This window comes from Lissotriton helveticus, chromosome 4_1 (genome assembly GCF_964261635.1).
Source record: "Lissotriton helveticus chromosome 4_1, aLisHel1.1, whole genome shotgun sequence".
NCBI classification, from domain to species: Eukaryota; Metazoa; Chordata; class Amphibia; order Caudata; family Salamandridae; genus Lissotriton; species Lissotriton helveticus.
The window spans coordinates 1,564,542,897-1,564,565,544 of NC_136063.1; the positions used below are offsets into that span (position 1 = coordinate 1,564,542,897).

The window sequence follows — 22,648 nt, forward strand, 5'->3', positions numbered from 1 at the left end:
AATGGCCCTCTTAGAAGTGTGAAAAATGACAATGTATATGTACATAAGCGGCGTTCATTTGTGTTCACCATACCCCTCGCTGTAAGCAGAACGAATACCGCGAAGCATTGACCGCATCATCCCACCAGCATAGGCCCATGCACGCACGTACACGACAGCCATTTTAGGCACCAAGGCCTCTCTGCCCGTTTGTTAAATCCCCAGCACGCCCCCCCCCCCCCGTTGAACACCCCCCGCTCTCTCATGCATAGGCCATAAAACCCTCTCCCTCTGCGCGACCCTGCTCTAAAAGTGACACCCCTGCCTGACCGACACCCCCTGCATTCCTCCCAGGAACACCCTTCCCCTGTTCTGATGACCCCCCCCGGCTACACCTGGCCTCTCGACCCGGTCCCAAGTCATAAAACAAAGCCTCATGGATGTACCCCCCCTGCCCCCGCATAGCAAAACGTGATACACCAACTGAAGTGCCCGATCTTATCGCCTGCCCAACCTTAGATCTGACCACCCCCCTCTTGCCCTCGTGTCCTGTTGGAATGTCCGGCTGCAAGATTACAATCACATGTTACATTTGGGAGGGGAAACGACATCCGAGCGACAGGTATGGGAATAGGCCTGAAGCTGGGATTCCAAACGTGCCTTTTCGTACTTCAAAGTTTCTTTATTGCAATAAGGAATGTTTGTGCATCATAAACCTGTGTATAAAAGACGGAGCCTCAGAGAAACTTGTTAGAGCACCTCTTGAAGACATTGTGCGCGTGTCCGAAATGACAGGCTCTCCTCATGAGAAATAAAAATCCGTTCTTGCACTCCCGCTTCCAGCGCCCGTCTCTTTGTTTGGTAACTGATCAAAATGGGAACTAAGAGGCGTCTTGTGTTAGCAGCCTGGGCATCGGTTGTAATTTGGGCTGTTTTTCCTCAATTGGCGTCCCAACGCGGGGCCCATCAGCGACATAAGGTCCGGTAAGAGAGGTCCAGACGATGGGGTGAACATCTGAACGATTGGAGTATACCTGCCTTGAGAGGGCCCTCGTCCGGCTGCCGATTGAATGAACTTCACCGATTCCGAACGGACCTCTCTCAAGCGACCTACTGTCCTGACTGGGATCCCACAGGAATGCTGCGGTAAAAACATGGAGTAAGAGAACGATCGGGCGCTGGAAAGGGAAGGCGAAGAACTGTCCACACGGTCCGGTCCGGGTAAGGTTAAGTAGGACGTCTTTACGTCTGATTGATAGGATGACTTTATCCATCTGATTGATTGAGTGATTGATTGTTTATATTGGAATCGGTATTTAAATACTGGTATTGTTCATTGATTGGTCCATTTAGCCTTGGTTGCTACTTGAAGTATTGGTTCTCTTTGAGACATTCTCTGTTTGCAAACAGCGACGAATAGGAACGTTCCTCTCTCTTTGCAAATAGTGAAGGATAGGTAATGCGGACTTTTGTCCCCCCGTTGTAATCCGTCATGCCTGTTTTTCTCCCCACTGATTGATTGGTTGCTCTGTTGCTCTTTGAGACATTCGCTGTCTACAAACGGGGAAGAATAGGAATATTCTGTCTCCCTTTGCAGATAGTGAAGGGTAGGTAATGCAGACTTTTGTCCCCCATTGTAATCCGTCATGCCTATCTTTCTCCCCACTGATTGTTTGTTATCGATTTTTTATCGATTATCGCTCTTTTGAGATATTCCCTGTCTACAAACAGAGAAGAATAGGAATATTCTGTCTCCCTTTGCAGATAGCGAAGGATAGGTAATGCGGACTTTTGTCCCCCGTTGTAATCCGTCATGCCTGTTTTTCTCCCCACTGATTGATTGATTGTCTGGACATTTATTGTTCAAGGAATAGTTCTTCTGAGGTATTCTCTGTTTGCAAATAACGTGGAATAGAAATATTCTGTCTAGTCTTTGCAAGTAGTGAAGGGTAGGTAATGCGGACCTTTGTCCCCCGTTGTAATCTGTCATGCCTATCTACTCCCCACTGATTGGTAAACTAGTTCCACCCGGACCATTTATTAGAGGTAGATCATCTGGCTCAACCGGAGGGCGCCCCTAATAAAAAGGACATATGTAAAATACGAAGTAATCACCGTATCCTGTTAACAGAAACTTTAGCACGAAACACATTAGAAAAGGAAGGAAAAAGAAATCGAGCAAAATCAGTAGGCCACTGATGAGTTTTTTTTTTGTTGACTTCGCTAGAAATAAGAAACGTTAGAAATAGCCCGCAATAAGAAACATGAAAGTGGTGACAGAAGCCAAGCTTGACATCACGGCAGCCACGAGGTAGCTAGGCTCCGCCGCCCCTCACTGCTCCAAACATGTCTGTCCCACCGCCCGCCACGCCCAATAACGGTAACATAAGATAGATACAAGTCAGCAGATACCTACCCCCATTCCGGAAGCTCCCGAAGTGCAACAGGTCCACGGTTACGCCCATCCGGAAGACGAGGCCTCGACACGTGCAGGGCGGGGCCCGGCTGGCCGCCATTGGCCGGAGAGGTCGTGGGGTGGATGGCCCGGAATGTACTGGTCTTCCCATCCTCCTCTTCTGGCGCCTTGCAGGCCACGGGGGGGGATGTCTTGCTTATGCCTCCGACCCCCCCCCCCTCTCTCATCGCCTGGTCCGGCCATCACGAATGTCAGCACCAGGAGACGGCGTGGGGTGCACTGGGAGGGAGAGGCGGCGCGGACGAGCCTCTCCCACCTCCCCAGGTGGAGGCCCCTCAGCTGCACCCCCAACGCTCCACTCACCCGACGGGGTCTTGTCCACTGTTGCGATACAACGGCGCTTCGCCCGAACCAGCTGAGTTCCTCCCACTCTTGGGACACAGCGCTGCACCCCTGCGCCTCACTCACCAAGCTGAGTTGCGCCCACCCCTCTTGCGGTGCAACGCCACGCCCGACAGGCTGGAGTCCGTCTGCTCTTGCGATCCAGCGACTGCCGGTTGCCGCGGAACTCATAAAATAACGTTCGACTCTGCAGGATTGGGCCTGGCGTGCAAAGATGGCCTGGTCGCTTGTCAGCTAGAAAAGGAGTCCCCCGTCCAGAAGCGTTCTCCTCAGCTTTGAAGATTCTATGAGAACTGCAGGGGCCCCAACCCCCGCGGCCCCCCCCCCGATGGGGAATGACTGCCATGATTGCCCGCGGAACGACCAAGACGTAGCCACGAGACGTTGGCGCTCTCATGCTGGCGCCAGCCTCAGTTTGAATGACCAAAATCCTGCAGACTACCAATTTGATCAGTTCCGGTGGAACACCAGTATGACCCGGTAGGAAAGATTGTTGCCTCCCTCCCCCCTTTGACTGATGGTTCATATCAACGGCCCCTTCTGTTGCCCTTTAACGAAACTTTTGGACTGCCGAAAGAGGCTTCGGTCCAACCACGAGTTGGTGGAGAAATTTTGACTATACTTGGACCTGCCTGACCTCACCCAAAATGGCGCCGGTACAAATGAAACTCGCAACTCCCTGTTGTGTTCCGGTTGCTCAGCCTTGATATCATGAGATATGTATGCAGTTTTTGAAACGCATGGCGGGAGGGGATGGGTACTGATTGAACATTCGGACAATGAATTAATATTAAGTTCTGACGCGTCATTGATTACCGTATTATTGAAAGTTCGAATTTTCGACACTTATGGTACTTGCCCACAATGAATTTTGGATATGATTTTATTGCACTTGTCGCACCTTTATGAAATCAACGGTCACCGACTCCGTTACGTTTTCCTCAAATAAAATATCCCCTCATGTACAGTTCCAGTCTGCTCCGTGGCCGGCCCACGTGGTTGTAGGCCCGTATTTGTGCGCCAACGTTTTTAAATAAAGGTTTTTTTGAAAAGCAAACATAGTTGTAGCGCTTAGATTGGTAAGTTTCGAATAAATGGCCACTGTTTCCGATATAAGTAAAATACAGGTGAAATGAAGCAACTCGATTACTTAAAGGTTAAAAAGCAAAGTACACAGAAATATTGCAAATGTGAATGGTCCAGGTTTGTTGTGTGTGTGTTTTTTTTAAAATATATTTTTTATTTTTGTGCAGCGTAAAGCAATCGATAAAGGTCCCGGTATTTAGCCTTTACTTTATGTGCCACATGTATCAGGGAAATTGTTTCAGATGCCCCTAAGCCACTCCGAAGGAATGCCACCTAGCCCCTCTAGTTTCCGTGCCTGATGAACAAAAAACGACCCTGTACCACTGTAGACCATCCCTCCTCCTCGAAGGAGAGCACGAGTTCACCCCCCACTTTACACTGACTGCCCTTTGTTTTGACCCTTCCCTACACACGATCCGTAATACCACACTTGGGCGATCTATGCAATACACAGTCCATCAATGATTATCTCTCCCGCACTACCGGTCCCTCTGGGCTTAAACGCCGAGATGAAAGGGACTGCATCCCGCGGAGATAGGTCGAGTATGTGGTAAAGTAAAAGCATTTTCGGGTTTATGCGCGCTGATGTGTTTTAAAACGCTGCCCCCACCCCTTCTTTTTCCCTTCTTTTCTGCAGGTCACATCGGAACGTCGACTAAAGTATGGAGAAGACCTAAGCAACACGCCATGGTTCCGCACGGAAAAATTGTATATTGTCTATGGGGACTGCCCCTGAGAACGTGACGAATTTGTGTGATATGAATGCACGCGTGTATGCCCTGATGTGTATAGCTCGACTGAATACACGTTGCACACGTTTGGATTGATAAGAGAAATGTTTTATGTATGACTTAAGTGATGATCGAACGGCCGATGGAATGGGGAAAAGGGGTCTGAACATGGTGCCTATACACGACGAACAAACAAAGATATAGCACTCCCTTACTTAGAAACGACTGTCTCTCTCTCTGAACCCAGCGACTGGGAGGGTGGCCTGAAGCAGAAACTTGGCGGGTTATTGCAGTATGACAAAATATGACTCCAACCGGCACCCCAAATAATGCAACCAAGAATGACGTGCACCCATGAGTAAATTCATACGGTAACTAAATAGGGAAAGGTTCAGGAATATTCCGGGGTGAGGTTTACCCAAGTACCCTCCTCCTGGAAGACTAGGAATATTGTCAATGTTTAAGATTTACCACCTCCTTCTTGCACCCTCATAGACATGAAACTCAAAGCTGCCCCATTGTTCTCCCGACTGACACCCTCCGTTGCCTCAGCCTGGATACCCATTCGCTAAAAATGATTCGAAGATCCCACCGTGAGTATTAGCCCAACCAGGTTAGTTCCCGAACAATTGACAAAGGTGTAAGTATTTGCAACCGAGGCCACCAGCAAAGGCAGCCAGATGAATTAAGTAGGATACTAAGGATGCGCAGCATGCAGGAAGAAATCTTTTTGGCCAAGTACTGTTCTATGTTTTGTCTTGGATTCTTGTATATAATACATGTACTATTCCCCCCCCCGCCTGAATTCATGTGTACGTAATGTATGGATCTACGTCGTCCCTCAGCCTGTGTGTCTATATAACTTGACCCCTGCTGTTCTGTGTTGTGTGCGCACTAAATGGCCTATTATTGTACACGTTTCTCTCTCTCTCTTTCTCTCTCTCTCCATGTCGTACGTGTACCGAATAGTTCGTTTAAAATGCGGACGACTCTCTCTCTCTGAGGGTCCCCCTGTTCCCTCTTCCTTTGTGTGGTAACGTTGTGCCCCGCCGGCACAAGCCTAATTGGTTTTTGAACACAAAGGTGTTCGGCAAAATTGACAGAAACTAAAACAATTGTAATTTGCCATATTACTACCTCTCCTTTCGGTAAAATGATGGAACTTGAATTGGCTAAGAAGGAAAGGACAGGTAAGACGACTGATGTCCCCTAATCTGGCCCTTTTTATAGGGGGACTATATGTCAGTGGCCTTCTGTTCTCAGTTCGTTAGAAACACAATCCCCAATGCCCAGATTGCCCCACCTCTCTGCACCCAAGTACGGATGTCCAAAGCGTCCTCGTTTCTCCCGATTGACCCCAGCTCCATATCCCCAAGTATAACTGATGATCCTGATTAACCGTTGCTCCCCGAGAAAAGAATGTTTAACCTCTGTCCCTCTCTCATGATGATAGAAGACTGCCAGGGCTTGGGTTAGAAAGACGAGTCTCTACCGAAGGATCCGATTTCGAGTTTGATGGAATACGCAGTTGATAGGAGTCTGACTTCTCTCCATATACGTCAGGAATGAACGCCAAATAGACTTAGTACAAACTCAGTAGAAATGCCCGCATACATACTCCATAGTGATAACTTCTGACCGTGACCGATGAACGTATCCCCAACTACTTAAGATTGGGGGCGGAATTGAAATGTATAAATGTCTTCTCCTGCCAGTTCTCTAAAGCTTGTTTTGTACCCATTCAAAGATACACAATCACCGGAGGAGAGGGGCCGGACGTGACGCACAGCCTAGCCGCAGATCATGAAGCACATGTGACCTCGACCAAAGGTGGAGCCGCAGAGCAACGAGACGCGGGACGAGGCACCACTCTCAAACACGGAAAATGAAAGGATGGAGGGCTGCCTTGAAGCCCTCTGCTTGCTGACCCACGCGTGCCAGAAGTCCCCGCCCCTTTGAGCCCGATTGATGGGCCTGCCTGCTCGTTATCCTTTGCTCCCTTGGTTTGTCTCAAAGATCTGATCCCACTCCGCCCTCTCTTCCCTCGATTATCCGACAACCCCCCCCTTTTTTCCACATGGATTTTGACTCAGAGAAGAAGAACAGCATTTAGGTAGAATAGGGTTTGCCACGGAAGGAGAAAGAAATGCAGGTGCCCAGCATGAGGCACCCTTAAAAAGATTAGTTAGGAAACAGGACTGTGGTCTAACAGCAGAGGACAGATCGCACCCTGCGACGTGTAAGGATGGATCCGAGCTGGACCTATAGCTCCACCGCCGGTGCTCAACAGCGCCAACGGAAGAAAACGAACTACTAGAGCCTACCAGTGATGGCTCGCTGCTAAAAAGGCACTGTGGCGCAGACACCCCCCCTCTCTGAACTTTCTACCCCCCCCCTGACTACTTGCTTGTATTGAACTGAATTCCTCCCTCAACCACTTTGTATTGCTTTCAAAATGTTTCATCGGTCACTTTTGACTGTACATTGATACCGCCGGAGAGAGAGTCAGAACATGGTTCCATAATGTGTCGGAACATTTCCTTGATTGACTCCGACTGAGTAGTATACCGATCTCTAGACTCGTGTATATATAACACGACTAATGTAAATTCATCTGTATTGCACCTCGTCTATCGCATCGACTGCACATGGTTATAGGCAATCCGCCAGTATTGACAAACACTATTTCATTGACCACACATGGCTATATGTACACCCCGTCAGTTATGATAAACACGGAAATGAACTAACTTATGTTAAAAAGCGGCGACTGTGGAAAATGACAATGTATATGTACATAAGCGGCGTTCATTTGTGTTCACCATACCCCTCGCTGTAAGCAGAACGAATACCGCGAAGCATTGACCGCATCATCCCGCCAGCATAGGCCCATGCACGCACGTACACGACAGCCATTTTAGGCACCAAGGCCTCTCTGCCCGTTTGTTAAATCCCCAGCACGCCCCCCCCGTTGAACACCCCCCACTCTCTCATGCATAGGCCATAAAACCCTCTCCCTCTGCGCGACCCTTCTCTAAAAGTGACACCCCTGCCTGACCGACACCCCCTGCATTCCTCCCAGGAACACCCTTCCCCTCTTCTGATGACCCCCCCCCCGGCTACACCTGGCCTCTCGACCCGGTCCCAAGTCATAAAACAAAGCCTCATGGATGTACCCCCCCTGGCCCGCATAGCAAAACGTGATACACCAACTGAAGTGCCCGATCTTATCGCCTGCCCAACCTTAGATCTGACCACCCCCTCTTGCCCTCGTGTCCTGTTGGAATGTCCGGCTGCAAGATTACAATCACATGTTACATTTGGGAGGGGAAACGACATCCGAGCGACAGGTATGGGAATAGGCCTGAAGCTGGGATTCCAAACGTGCCTTTTCGTACTTCAAAGTTTCTTTATTGCAATAAGGAATGTTTGTGCATCATAAACCTGTGTATAAAAGACGGAGCCTCAGAGAAACTTGTTAGAGCACCTCTTGAAGACATTGTGCACGTGTCCGAAATGACAGGCTCTCCTCATGAGAAATAAAAATCTGTTCTTGCACTCCCGCTTCCAGCGCCCGTCTCTTTATTTGGTAACTGATCAAAATGGGAACTAAGAGGCGTCTTGTGCCAGCAGCCTGGGCATCGGTTGTAATTTGGGCTGTTTTTCCTCAGAAGTGTGTGTTGTCATCACTAACAGTACACGGTGTAGAAGATAGTGCCTGGCATCAATTTGATTTCATCCTTTAGTGTTGGAGGGAGGGGTCAGTTTCTACAACACAATCTTCTTTTGAAACCTCAGAGATTTCACAAGAAAAAAACTTATAAACGCTCCTTCTCAGGGATGGCGCCCAGGATATGGATTGCCATCCCCCCAGTAATCAGACGTATCTCTTCTACGGCATCCTTCAAAAAAGAAGTAAAAGTTCTCCTCTTAGCTAAATTTACCTGAACTTTGACTATTGTAATCTCGGAACTCAGTACTCTTCCTCCTATAACTATGTATATTGACCTCCTATGCACCGTTGGTACCTTACCTTGTTTTCTTTTTGTAACCATTTGCACTTCTTTGCTCAAATGTTTTGTTTAATTATTACTCATTTGCCTTTTTATCCCACTCTGTTTGTAAAGCGCTCTGATATCCGTAAGGATCTTGTTCGCGCTCTGTAAAACTTTCAAATAAATAAATAAAAATAAGCATTTAATATGCCATTTGCCAAGTCATGGGCAGTAAGCCTTACAACATTCACTTTACATTTTAGATTTATTTGTACATTTTTTACTGGGTATTTTTTCATCTGACTGATGTTTTCAGAAGCAGCATTTTTATTGCTCTTTTTAATTGCTTTTAGGTGAAGTCCAGTGGTCCCTCTACCTCACAATCCATGTCATAAACACTTTATCAGATAATCTATGTACTATTACGGGCAGTGGGAAGCATATGCACTTTAACCCCATTTACAATTTGCACACTGATCTAAGAGAATAGCTGTTAGACCTGGCATCCATGGCATGGTTTTTTGTGACTTTATGCCTTCTGACCTCCTGTTTTTGATTCTTGTGCTAACATCGTTTGTGCTGGCTTTAGGAATCTGGGCCCTTTACCACTCCTAACCAGTGCTAAACTACATGTGCTCTTTACTTAAAACATGGAAACATTGGTTTATCCACAATTGGCATATTTAATGTATTTATAAGCCCCTAGTAAAGTGAACTACATGTGTCCAGGGCCTGTAAATCTAATGCTACTAGTGGGAGAGCTTGTTTCCGGTCCAGGGAAGGCATGGCTTGGCAGTTCGGGCTGGACTGTTCCCATGAGGCACAGGGTCAGACTGATTTGCATATGGCCATGTCTGAACTGGGGTGGCAGAGTGGGCTCCGTCCATCACCACCCCCTTTTGTACCACTAGTGGGAGAGCGGCACAGATTGTGCCACCCACAGACGTAGCCCTTTAAACAAGTGTGAAGCTTGCCACTCCAGACCCTGTGTGTGCAGTTTTGAGCTGACATTATGACCTGGAAGGCCAAAACCTTCCTTTTTATTACTTATAGGTCACCCCCAAAGGTAGGCCCTGGACAGCCCATGGGCAGGGTGCAGTGTATTTAAAAAGTAGGACATGTTCTTAAAAATTGTACATGTCCTGGAAGTAGTGAAAAACTTAAATTCGTTTTTCACTACTGCAAGGCCTATCTCTCCTATTGGATAACATTGGGATTGCCTTACTACATTTTATAAGCATCATTTCCTATTGGGAAAATATGGAACCCCTAAATGTGTTGTCTCTGTACTCACAATTTAAAGACACAACTGATGGTGAAGTTGATTTTTAAATTGCAGTTATGAAAATGCCATTTTTAGAAAGGTGGCCTTTTCTTACTTCTGCCTGTCTCTGGAATACATGTCTGGGGTGGGTAACAGCGGGCTTCCCGCATCTCCTCTAGACAGCCATACACAAAGGAAAGGTAGGTGTGACTTAGTGGCCATCTGCATGTTGATGGGTCATCCTGAGCAGGATGGGAGGGAGGAGCTGGCACTTTACACCTGAAAGGGCTGTGTCCTTTCCCCACACAAGGGGTTGCACACACCCCTGAAGTGAGTCTGGAGCAAGGGCAGGAAAGGGAAGGAATTGTGCACTTCAAAGCAGCTCTTCCTGCCTCAAGGCTCAAATGGGGACAAATACTGGACCTCTGACACCCCCAAATTAGAACAATTCTGGAAGTGAGGACATTTATGAGGAAGAAGGTCAGCTATGCTGCCAGGAGGTACTGCCACTTTGCTGATATGCTTTATCGTGTTGGCCTGCTGCTCATGCCTGGGATTGAGAAGGACTGGACCTGCATCTCTACAGCCCAAAGCCAAAGTATATCCAAGTGATTGTTGGCTTGTCTCCTGTTTCTGAAGTCGCAGGGATATCAAGGACTTCATCCTGCAACCAGCACCTGGACTCTGGCCGCTGTGAATCCTGCTCTGACAAGTGGTGCCAATCCAGTACCAGCCCTTGGAAGTGAATTTTCAGTGCTGCAGCCCAGAAAATCCATACATTGATGACGCTGTGCTGATCGGAACTGGTGCATTTGCTTCAACTCCAATGCAACACCACTACTGCATGAACTGTGGAAAATGCATAGATTGCGATGCATCGTCCCCTGTTTCCAATAAATCTCTGACTTTGTGCGGCTCAGCGCCAACGCATCACTTTGTGCTGCAAGTATTGCCTACAGCTGAGTGGTTTGACGACGTATCGCCCGATGTTCGTCGCATCTTGACTCTCTACACATCTTCGACTTTGCGCAACTTAGAACTGACTCATAGTTCTATCTGTGAGATCAACAGTGACGCATCGCCGCCCTTGCTCTATGCATCGCTCTTGGCGTTGATACATCCAAGGCACTGTTCAGCAGGCCAAGGTAGGTCCCTGTATCCGATCCACGCTCCATCAAGGTCGGCCTGAACCTTTAGATTTGCCACAGTACAGACCGAACAGATACCCTCAGTTAACGCTATTTGTTTCTAAGCACTACAAAACGGTTTGATCTTTACAAATTGATATCTTGACTTCTACTTATTGGAGTTTTGTTGTTTGGTCTTATTTTATTCATAAAAGCATTGGTTATATTTCTAAACTGTTGTGGAGTCACTTTGTGGTGTTTCACTGTGTTACTGTGTGTTGTGTGCACAAATACTTTACTCATTGCTTCTTATTTAAACCTGACTGCTCTGTGCCAAGCTACCAGAGTGTGAGCACAGGCTCAATTAGAGTTTTACTGACCTAACCTGACTAGGATCAAAAATTACCTAGCATTCGCGCCAAGAATTTTCAATTCTATTAAGGACACGGAGGCGAGGATTATGCTTCTCTTTCTTATATTTGCTACTCACAGCAGCCAATGAAAAACGTTTTGTATGCAAATAAAAACTACATTTCCCATGATGCTTGTACATACATCACATCCTGTATAGCCCCATAAGAGCTGCTGTACCCAATGTCTCCACCTCTTTCTTTGCTCGAACATATACAGTCCACACATTAATAAATCCAGTCCTTTTCACAGAATACGATTCTCAATAACATCCTTCAACATGGAGAACCATCGTCAACTGGAAATATCACGTCTTCTAAGCCAGAAAAACACCTGCTCCTTCATCTTTACTCGAAGCTGAAAAGAATGAGACAGGAAAAACCCGTAACTTCTGCTGATACAGAATATCAAGTACATGCGGGTGGGCAATTATTACCAATACTGTAATAAACCAGGTGGGATAATCCTCGCCTCCGTGTCCTTAATAGAATTGAAAATTCTTGGCGCGAATGCTAGCTAATTTTTGATTCTATTACAGGACCGGAGGCTTCGGATTATGCTAGTTTAACGCTTATCAACACAACTACAGTCTTAAATCTCCCACCGGTACCTAATATACAGTTTAAATAGAGTCTGAGAAACTCCATCAGAAGAATTAAAACTTGCACAACAATGGGAATTATCAAAACAAGAATGGTAAGTATTGTACTTGAGCAAACTGCGTCTCACAATTGGTTCTAACACTCATTCCGTCAAAAGGCCCTCAATCATCGGCAGTAATAGCCTCGTACTCACATATAAAATGTCAATGATCATTAACAGACATATGAACATATACTCGAAAACCTCAGATAGTAAATCCGAGAATCCTCGTTGTAAGCCATGAGGCATGTGAAGAAACACTCATAAAGTGCTTTATCTCGACTTCGTGTGACCAGGCCCTGACCACATGCAGTTCAGACTTCGCTGACAGAGCAACTTTTTAGAGTAGATACTGTACCTGTAAAACGCGGGCCCTGCCTCGCCATAGAAACACCTGAAGGCGGAATGCTTCGTAACACAGCCTGACAATATTTACTGTCCAGTCGACATACGATTATATGCCTAGTAATAAAAAGGAAAACCCAGACGCAAGTTCAGCAACTCGCCTTGGACCGAGAATGAGCCGCAGAAAAACGGTCAAAATGGAGGCTATAAGGTGCAAGGTATTGAAGTCCCCGTACAATAGTTGGAAAATAATTCACAAGTAGGGAAATCAGGCCTCACAAAGCCGCCAAAAAGGCGTACACATCAACAGAGCGACCCTCTATCGCTGAAACGTATGTCAGGAAGGAAGGACCCAGAGTACAAAATGAACGCCCTCAGCGCGTTCGAAAAACCAGAAAAGTATTGTATGTACCAGAAACTTGATCGTAAACAAAGTAAGTCGGAATACATACACCCTAGGGAAGAACTGTACTTACCACCTGGCCATGAGTCAAACCCAGACCCGTGCTTACTAAACGGCCACGATGAACCCGGGGGCCGTAGCTCCCCGGTGAACCATAAAGGCAACAGCCTTGATCTACATGAGCGCTACGTCATGAGAAAAAGAAAAATAATACGGTCAGGCAGGAAACCGAACCTGCTTCCGCTAACCCAGGGGGCATTGAAATGTCAAAATGGAGTCCACCCTGCACGAAAGTTGCGACTCAGTCACCGAAAATACCAAGAACCGGATGGAACAATCCTTTACCGTCATGAAGGCTAAGGAGGTATACCGCAACCTAAATATGAAAGTTTCAGCAGAATGGCCGGAGTCCTGGAACAAGACCACTTAAGAAGATGAGCTAAACGCCCATATCCGCTGATCGATCTCGCCGTCGAGATATTGCGATGCTGAACAGTAAGCCTCCAGGGGCGTACACGATAAAGAGCCCGAATAGCTGAAGGATCGGAAACAATAATTGGACTGACGGTGTCCAACACACCGCTACCATGGCACCCCTATGAAGGGAACGCTGGTACTGATACCATCGGAAATTCATCCTCGCAATGTTGATTGGGTCATACTACCCCTGAGTCGCGTAGGAAGGAGATAAGCCTGGAACCTAAACTAAGAGCCACAAATGCATGAAGGTAATAACCGGGCTAATCCAGCACATCAATCCGATGTCCGGAAAGGTTAGGCCAAGGCCTGTTAAGATAGACCCATCTATACATAAATGTATCCAGTTAATTTGAAAGGTAAATCAATTCGGTACTCGGAGGGTACTAGAGAGCTGAGAGCTTGGGACAACCTATACCTCGCCTCAACCATTAGAACCGCCACCGGAACAACTGCCATTGCAGGGAAGGAGGAGATCACCAGACTCACTCTTGAACGCTATATGCCAAAAGCTGCGGAAAACGATGGAAAAGAAGACCAACTTGTATGAAAGTGACAAGCAAAAAACGTCTACCCTTTATACACTCAACGATAATAAATCTGTCCCATAGTGATCTGACGCAAAAGGCCCACCTGGATCTGGTGTGCTGGTGTCCAACCATATGAAAGGCTATGTGCCACTCTGCGATCTGGCGCAAAGGCGTCATACCGACTCCTATCGCCGATCGTGGCTGACTACAACCTAGATTCGCAGCCTGTCGAGTCTGGGAGTCCCTTTCAGAGATGACTAGAAAAAAGAAGTCTGGCGACGCCGTCGGGCAATTCCTCAGCTATACCCAAAAAAGGGGGGGGGTCGCATGCCCTAGGCTAAATCCCATCACACGCGCGCTGCTGCCTTACGTGTTGGCGAAAAAGAAATACGAAATGAAAATAATAAATGAAATAATAAATAAAAGAGATTAAAAATCATGCTCAAGGATTTGTGGTAGCAGAACGAAAAGTGGGCGTCAATCAAGCCCTGTCACCCTTAAGATAGGTAACGTCATACTCGAGGCCCTGTTGATCACACAAGAACGGGAAGAACTTGGGTGTCAACATAATTAGTCGAGGAGGCTCTTGCGCTCCTATCAGTAGTTGTCATCCTCCAATATATACATATATATACACATGTCCCACCATCACCCTCAAGGGATATCCGTATTTAATATATATGGTAGTGCAAAGCACAGCGCAATGGAGGAGTAGAGGGGGAGCCAACCCTGTGCACACTAAAACAGAGAATGAATAATGTAGCGGCTCCTCAGCAAAGCTGTAGTCATTATACCAGCCCAGAGGGCGTCGGAGTCATAGTAAAATACAAGGAGCGTGTGCGCACTCCGAGGGCCAGCCTATTGTTTAAGCCTGGAGGCTACCAGGCACTCTCCTCAGATAAAGCAGGAGGCACTGAGACCTCAAAACAAAACATACTGGGGACGCAAACGACGTGCGTAGGCCAAAGTGCCCAAAAGTAAGCCCAAAATTGTGCCCAAGTGGGTTACGCACACCGGAGCGTTATGACTCCATGACCGCACTCGGCTACTAGGGAAAGCCTTTGGCGGAGAAAGCGCGAGACCGTGTAATAATTCAACCAACCCTATGGAAGTGACAGGAAAATCTATTGCAATGTGGAAACAGCATCGTTGGAACCCAATCTAGGAGCTAAAATTCTAGACACAAGCCATCGGTACCCATTTCATCATGGCGCCATGCCAGCGCCGCATTTCAGCTCCGGAGGGAGCGTTTGAGTCAGTTTGTGGCCGAGTCAGGCCTCCCACGAGGTTTAATGTCGCCGGCAAGAGCAGAGCGACCTCACCACTCCTGCCGGAGCGATCTGAAACTTGTATTGGTGGGTGAAATAAAAAACGCTACCAAGCGCACTACTGTCTTCCAGTATAAATAATGAAAACATGCACCAGGAGAATATCAAACTTAAATAGTAATAAAAGTACGAAAATAGAATTATAAACATTAAATTTCATGTGGCAATTGGAAAATATGAAGTGGAGGCACCTGGGATCGAACCCTGAACCATGGAGATAAGAGGCAACAGCCTTGCCCCGAGGCCACGTGTAAACCAATCATGACGAAGCTAAGGAGGCTTTTCGGCCCTACTGTCTTCCAGTATAAATAATGAACATACAGGCACCAGGGGAATATCAAACCTAAATAGTAATAAAAGTACGAAAATAGAATTATAAACATTAAATTTCATGTGGCAATTGGAAAATATGAAGTGGAGGCACCTGGGATCGAACCCTGAACCATGGAGATAAGAGGCAACAGCCTTGCCCCGAGGCCACGTGTAAACCAATCATGACGAAGCTAAGGAGGCTTTTCGGCCCTACTGTCTTCCAGTATAAATAATGAAAACATGCACCAGGGGAATATCAAACCTAAATAGTAATAAAAGTACGAAAATAGAATTATAAACATTAAATTTCATGTGGCAATTGGAAAACATGAAGTGGAGGCACCTGGGATCGAACCCTGAACCATGGAGATAAGAGGCAACAGCCTTGCCCCGAGGCCACGTGTAAACCAATCATGGCAAAGCTAAGGAGGCCTGAAGACCCCTGCAGGGCAGCACGGCCCTGGAAAATCAGCGGGAAGAGGCTCAACACTCATACGCCGCCCCCTCGAGAAACACTGCCATGCCCGCAGGCCCTCGGGGGACGGAAAACGTGGCCGGAGAGGCCGAACAGTCAATTAAGTAAAAGCTTCCCCGGAGTACGCCGCTCCCAGCGGGAGCCGCTCCGCCTAATCATAAAACAAGCAATGGCGCCCGCGAGCGCTGGTTCAAGACAAAGCATGGTAAATCCGTTTTAAGTCGACAAAAGATATGGTCAGCATTAAAAACAATTTTTTACATAGCGCGATATAAGCGCAAAGCATTCAAATAGCGCGACATGAGCGCAAACATACAGGTAATAACATCAAATGCCATCCAACAGCCAGGTAAAACATGTCATGGCACAATGTTGTGAGTACTTAACTGTCTGCGTGAGCAGCAAAGAAAGAGGAGGAGACATTGGGTACAGCAGCTCTTATGGGGCTATACAGGATGTGATGTATGTACAAGTATCATGGGAAATGTAGTTTTTATTTGCATACAAAACGTTTTTCATTGGCTGCTGTGAGTAGCAAATATAAGAAAGAGAAGCATAATCCGAAGCCTCCGGTCCTGTAATAGAATTGTGGTTCCTGCATGGGCAGCGTGTATCCTCTGTCAACCAGAAACCCAATTTTTAATAATAGCTTAATCATATTAGGGTATTATAGGGCTAGCTCTGTAATCTTGATTGAAGATAAATTACCTTACTGCACTATTATGGTGGTGTTGACTTACAAGCTTAAGATGACTCTTTTTTCTCAATTGGTATTGCCATTATGTACATTCTTTGGACACAATTTTGTTCCTTAAGTGATTTATTGAAACGGTGGAAACAGTTTGCAACTCATGCCATAGTACTTTACAGAAAGTCACAAAATGGCTGATAGGCAGTGGTAAAAAGGACTTCTGAATTTGATATCTATGTGTAAGCAAATATATGTTTTATTGCAACAGAAAGAGCATGTCCAGCCATTTACGAAAGCCAAACTATTGAACTAATATTTTTTATACATTTAGTTGTATTTTTCATTTTATGCAGGTAGTTTCGATGCTTAGCATTAAACAAGGTGTCTATGCTCCTTAGTACATATTATCCAAAGCAAATCACCCATTCCATTAGACAGTAAGAAACACATGCAGATTATTGTGGGTCTCCAGGCAGAGACGACTGATGCAGCTTACCAATGTCAAAATCACACTGGAGAAGGAAAGGCGCAGCATTGACACACAGGGAGCCGTCAATTTGTGAATGCGAAGCAGCCGAATGCACTTCATTAGCAATAGGAACACGATGGCCCCATGCAAGGAGCGTGCACACTACAAGAAAATAAACAACAGCGACTCAGTGTTTTTCAGCCCAACAAAATTACGTGTTCAAATTCAAGTATTCAAATACTAAACGGTTGGAGGAGATAGCAAATGAAGCCCTGCTTCATTGCTCTTTTCTGAAAAATGATAATTACTGACCATGGCTGTAAATAGTGCCAGTGTGTGCAGGGTTTGACTTATTTATTTTTATTTAATTATTTATAAAGTTTGTATAGCGCGACCATGACCTCTGGGGGTATCAAAGAGCTTTACGGATGGGGGAGTGAATAAACCAGTAAAAGACAACAATAAAGTGCTGTTACAACATAAATACAATCATAGAAGAATAACAAATCGAGGAGAGCGACCTCCCTAGGAGATCAGAAGGAGAAGTGGTGATCAACAGAATAAGAGTACAACAGAAAAGGTCGATTTATATGTGTTATGGTGACAAATGTTAGGCCAACCTTTTATTCTTTAGGAATGTTTTCACTTTTAATTTGAAGGAGGAGGTAGAGGGAATCAGACGGATTTTCTTCAGAAGAGAATTAAAAAATATCGGTGCGTGCCAGAAAAAGCTCTGTTGCACAATTTTCTTTATGCAGAAAATCTGCGGTTTCAGCAGCAAGGAGCTGTTACTTCACGATGATCTACATCCGCCAGATAGTTCCAACTTTTGTGCTAGGTATCTGGGAGTGTTGAAATGAAGGGCTTTAGGGGGTCATGCAAGTGAGTTTTAGATGAATTTGTGATTCATAAGGGAGCCAGTTTAGGGATTTCAGATCAGGGGGGATGTGATTGTTTCTTTTTGTTCTGGTGACGAGTCTGGCTGCAGCACTGGGAGAGGCCTATAAAGTGGTCAGTTTGTATCTCGGAAGGCCACTGAGCATAGCAGTTCTGTAATTGAGCCCGGGGAAGACAAGGGCTTGAACAGCAAATCCTGGGGGTGGAATGGTTTTAATTTCCTTAGGATGCTCATCAGGCAATTCGCTCCTTTGGTGGCGTTACTGATGTGGTTCTGCATATGCAGATGTTTGTCTAGTATAATTTCCAGAGATCTTGCAGAGTATACAAAGTGAGGTGTACAATTGAGGGCCGGTCTTAAGATTGTCTTTGGGTGGGGTAATGAGGAGGAATTCTGTTTAGATGGCATTAAGTTTGAGATGGTTAAGCACAAGCCAGTTCTGAGTATCTTGAAGTATAATGCTGAGGGTATTGAGGCCATCAGGGGAGGAGATTTTCAGGTATAATTGTGTGTCGTCTGCATACATATGGTAATGAATGTTTGAGGATGCTAAGGAGTCTGCTAAAGGTTCCAAGAATAAGTTGAAGAGAAGGGGAGAGGGGGCAAATCCCTGTGGGACTCCCAGGGTGACCGTAGAGGGCTTTGACAGGGAATTGTTGACCTTGATTCTTTAGGATCTGCTATGGAGGACTGTAGTAAACCATTGAAGGATGGTCCCTGACAATACCATCCTTCTTTCAAGTAGGTTTAGAAAGTTGATGTGTTTCACAGAGTGTCAAATGCTGAGTATAGGTCAAGGAGGATGCGAAGACATGCTTCATTTTGATCCAACATTGCTAGAGCGTCGCCCACTATGGGTGTGAGTGGTGTTTCTGGGCTGTGATCTTGGAGGAAACCAGACTGGTATTGGTCTAGGAGTTAGTACTGAGCTATGTGATTGCAGAGTTGGATCTGTACACATTTCTCGATAAGCTTCGCCAGAGTGGTAATGTTGGAGATTGGACAGAAATTGTTTAAGTCTGAACAATCTGCCGTTGTTTTTTTTAGGATGGGGGCTACCTGTCCTAATTTTAGATAATCAGGGAGTGTACCTTGAAGGAGAGAGACATTTACGATCTTGGTCCATAGAGGAAGGATAGACAATTTGATCGTGTTAAAGATAATCAAAGGTAAAGTGTTGATGAAGTGATCTGACGGTTTCAGCACTGTGAGCAAGTAGTGAATGTCACCTTCCTTTAGGGGGGTGAATGTGTGTCAGGAGGCTCTTGAGGAAGAGCTCAGGGTGACCGATAGGGATAGCAGACTGTGATGGATGACTAATGGTGAGTAAGTGAGATGATATCAGCTCCCTCATTGTCTGTAACTCCTTTTCAATAATGACCGTTATTTCCGTGAAGAAGGATGCAAATTCTTCGCAATTAGAAGGCTTGTTGGATCCAATACCAGGAAGGTAGGGTTGGTTGTTGGAGTGTTGCTTGATAGTGTCAAAGTTTTGGGGCTGATTTCTGGCTTGGTCTAGGTGGGTCTAAAGTAATTGGTTTTCAAGTTTCTGATTTTCTTTTGTAAGTGTTTCTCACTGACCTTAGGCTTTCCAAGTTTTCCATGGGAGGTGAGGATCTCCAGGCTCTTTCTGCTAGTCTCAAATTGAGTCTTTCAGTACTGAGGTTTTCGTTGAACCAGGGTTTAGAAACTTTGGTGGATACATTTTTTAGTTGTAGGAGAGTAATCAAGTCAAGGATGTTCAAAACTGAGCTTCAAATCTTTTCTTTTTTTTTACTTGATCTTTTTGGGGCTCACATTGGCATTGATGAGAAATGTAATACAGTAGTGTTCTGTCGAATCGCAAGGCAAAATAGACTCCAGTGTAGTAACGCCCTGTTTTGGGATTATTAGGTCTAGGGTCTCACCTTTATTGTGAGTTGGGTAATCACAAATGTTGGTCAACTCGAGGTCCGATAAGAAGGCTTTGAAATAGGTGATTCAGGTAATTCCAGTGAAGGTTGAAGTCTCCATTGTTAGAGAGAGGACTTCTATTTCAATTTGAGATAAACAACAAACGTCAAAACAAAGGTGCTTTCTTCAAACCTAGTGCAACTGTGCTTTACAAGATTGGGGAATAATAACTTGCTATGGTGTTTGTAGCCCCCTATGAGCAGCCTCTTAGCAAGATGTGTAAAGGAAATGGTTAGGCTGAGTTAGCATTTCATATCAGGTAAGAATTGGTTCAAGAGCAGACTTTGAGACATTGTTTGGAGCTAGGGAGACTGCTACCTCTCTCAATTTGACCAACAGGAAGGAAAGTGTAAACAAGTTGTATAGACATTTTACAGATTAGGTCTCTTTCCCATCGTCTAGCCATTCCTTTTTATAACATTATATCACCTCCCAACCATTCAGTAGTCCTTGGAAATCAGAACGTGGAAAGCAAATAGTTGCCCTCCAGTGAAGCAGACAGCGCAAATCACTCCAGTGGCCCCTTATGAGACAAGTATAAAGGCAACAAAGTATACAAACCATAGAAGCATCTGCCTATTTTATTTTTATTTTTTGTTGTAGGTGCTGCAAATATTAAAAATTGAGCCATTTCCGAAGAAAAGCAGAATGAAGTAGAGTAGACATGGTCATTGCTGTGGCTAAAGATTTACTTTATGAACACTGGCACGTTTTGATGAGACTGCAGTCTCACCAAGCCAGGACCAATACAGTAAAAGGAAACTAAAGTGATAAAAAACATATCTCTATAGTTTGTGTAATTTAATAATGCATGTTTTTTCTCTTACCTGATCCCATGAGGAGATGAAACTAAGGTCTACAAAGACCCTGAAAAATCCTCTTTGCAGACGATCAATTATATCCACTGCCAGAATCAAACGATAAACAGAATATGCATAGTAGCACAGACTAAGCATGATTATGAACACCTACAAACATGAAAAAATAATAGCCATTTTGAAAAAAATACAGGTGACATGTTACATCAACCTATGATGTTTTCTAATATAAAGCATGTATATTCCTAAAGCTACAGTATCTTAGTTGCAGGAAAAAAATGAAAATGTGTAATCAAAAATTGCATTGGAAATTAGTGCTGCACCAAGAATACCCACTAAACGTAGAAGCCTAAACTGTGCCCGAACACAGTATTAGTGCAAGTAAGGCTTGTTCCCTCATGGGTTTATATGAATGTTCTAGGATTAGTATTTTTCCCTCTTACAGACTGCTTCTGCAAGACCATTCTAAATCTGGGCTCATTAACACTATATGCACTATGGGTGTGTGAAATTATGCTTGTACAACATTCATCATGCCCAGAGGTGGGTGAAATTGTTCGTGCCAAAGTCACTAGTGAAATTTTTTGTTCTAAAAGAACACGTAATTTGCTAGCAGGACTCAGTTTTCAGAATTCTGAACTGAAAGTCCTGATGACGACTCATTTGAAATTTCTCACAGTCAAGGCATCGTGAGGTGGGACGTATCTGCTTAGAAGCCCATGTGGAATCCGAGGTCTACCTCTGCTGTCCCAGCTGCAACAAGACTGAGATTTTCTAATGTCATTGGAATGTTTGCTGTTCAAAATTCGATAAAGAGCTGTTGAGAAGACTACAGGGATGTACAGATGCATGGAGTCTGTTTCAGTGGAATAAATCTTTGTTTACATTTCTACCACATTTGAAGCGATAATTTACTATGGCCTTTACAGCCCATTTATGTCACTCCTCGTACCCAGAATAAAAGTACGCCTAGTCATCTTCTCCCAGATAGTTATTGTTGGGTGTGAGAGCGACTCCCACACCAATTAAATGCTTCTTTAGGCTGTCCGCCGGTGGGACTGCAAGGATCATTAACTGACCAGAGCCATTGTTCAATGCCTTGACCTGGGAACAACATGCCTGGGGAGGTTTCCCCTGCTTTGGGAGGGTGAAGAGCTCGAACAGGCACTGTTCAGAGCACTAACTGGCTGAGAAGGGACGGTGAGCCTAGGGGACTGGGTTCCATTTACCAGCCCATGGTTTCACAAGGTGCCCAGGACGATGTTCTGCAGGCTCATGGAGGGCTACCCTTCTTGAGCGGGGTGAAAATGTCTACCAGGCCCCAGTCAGAGTTCCGGGAAGGAGTCATCCTTGTTTAGCCAAGACTGAGGCCAGGACCCTCGTTGCTGACCTTCAGTGTCATCCTTTACCCAGTTGGTGTACACCATGAGCAAACAGAAATTTCCCTCTGAAAACAGGGTGAGACCAGAAGGCTGTTCTCTGAGACCATTCATTTGTTCACACATGCCATAGGAATGCATGTGGCACCCACACGGCTGGGCCGCCCTAGAAGTCCAAATGAGGGCTCATTTGAAGTCTATACCCTATCCAGGGCTTCAGGAGGTCAGATGCATTCACTCAAAAATCCACCTCTCTCACCGAAGGTGCCCAGATTACAAAAGGTGGTCTGCTGGTTCAGCTGGAAGAGGGTGCTTGCTTGCAACCCGCTTTTCATCTGATTGTTCTCCCCAGACGGGCCCTGATTGCCCTGTACAGTGCTCCATTGGTTCGGGTTTTTAGCCGCTTACAAGGTCTGAGGGGCTCTTTGGTGTGCATGCCTTCCCAGAGAGCAGGCAAGGGTATGAATCAGATGTCTTGTGGCAGAGCAGCCTGGTTTGGGACGGTCTAACCAGCACA

The 22,648-nt window shown here is 45.7% G+C and overlaps 1 protein-coding gene across 1 annotated transcript in view; it reads right to left on the reverse strand.

Annotated features, from left to right (window-relative positions):
- PKD1L1 (polycystin 1 like 1, transient receptor potential channel interacting) overlaps positions 1-22,648 on the reverse strand; it is a 1,793,388-nt gene that overhangs the window by 114,924 nt on the left and 1,655,816 nt on the right. The window contains exons 59-60 of the mRNA XM_078688182.1: positions 20,762-20,902; positions 17,111-17,245 (exon numbers count right to left, since the gene is read on the reverse strand). Of these exons, the coding sequence (XP_078544308.1) occupies positions 17,111-17,245; positions 20,762-20,902 (276 nt within the window). The remainder of the gene's footprint in view (positions 1-17,110; positions 17,246-20,761; positions 20,903-22,648) is intronic.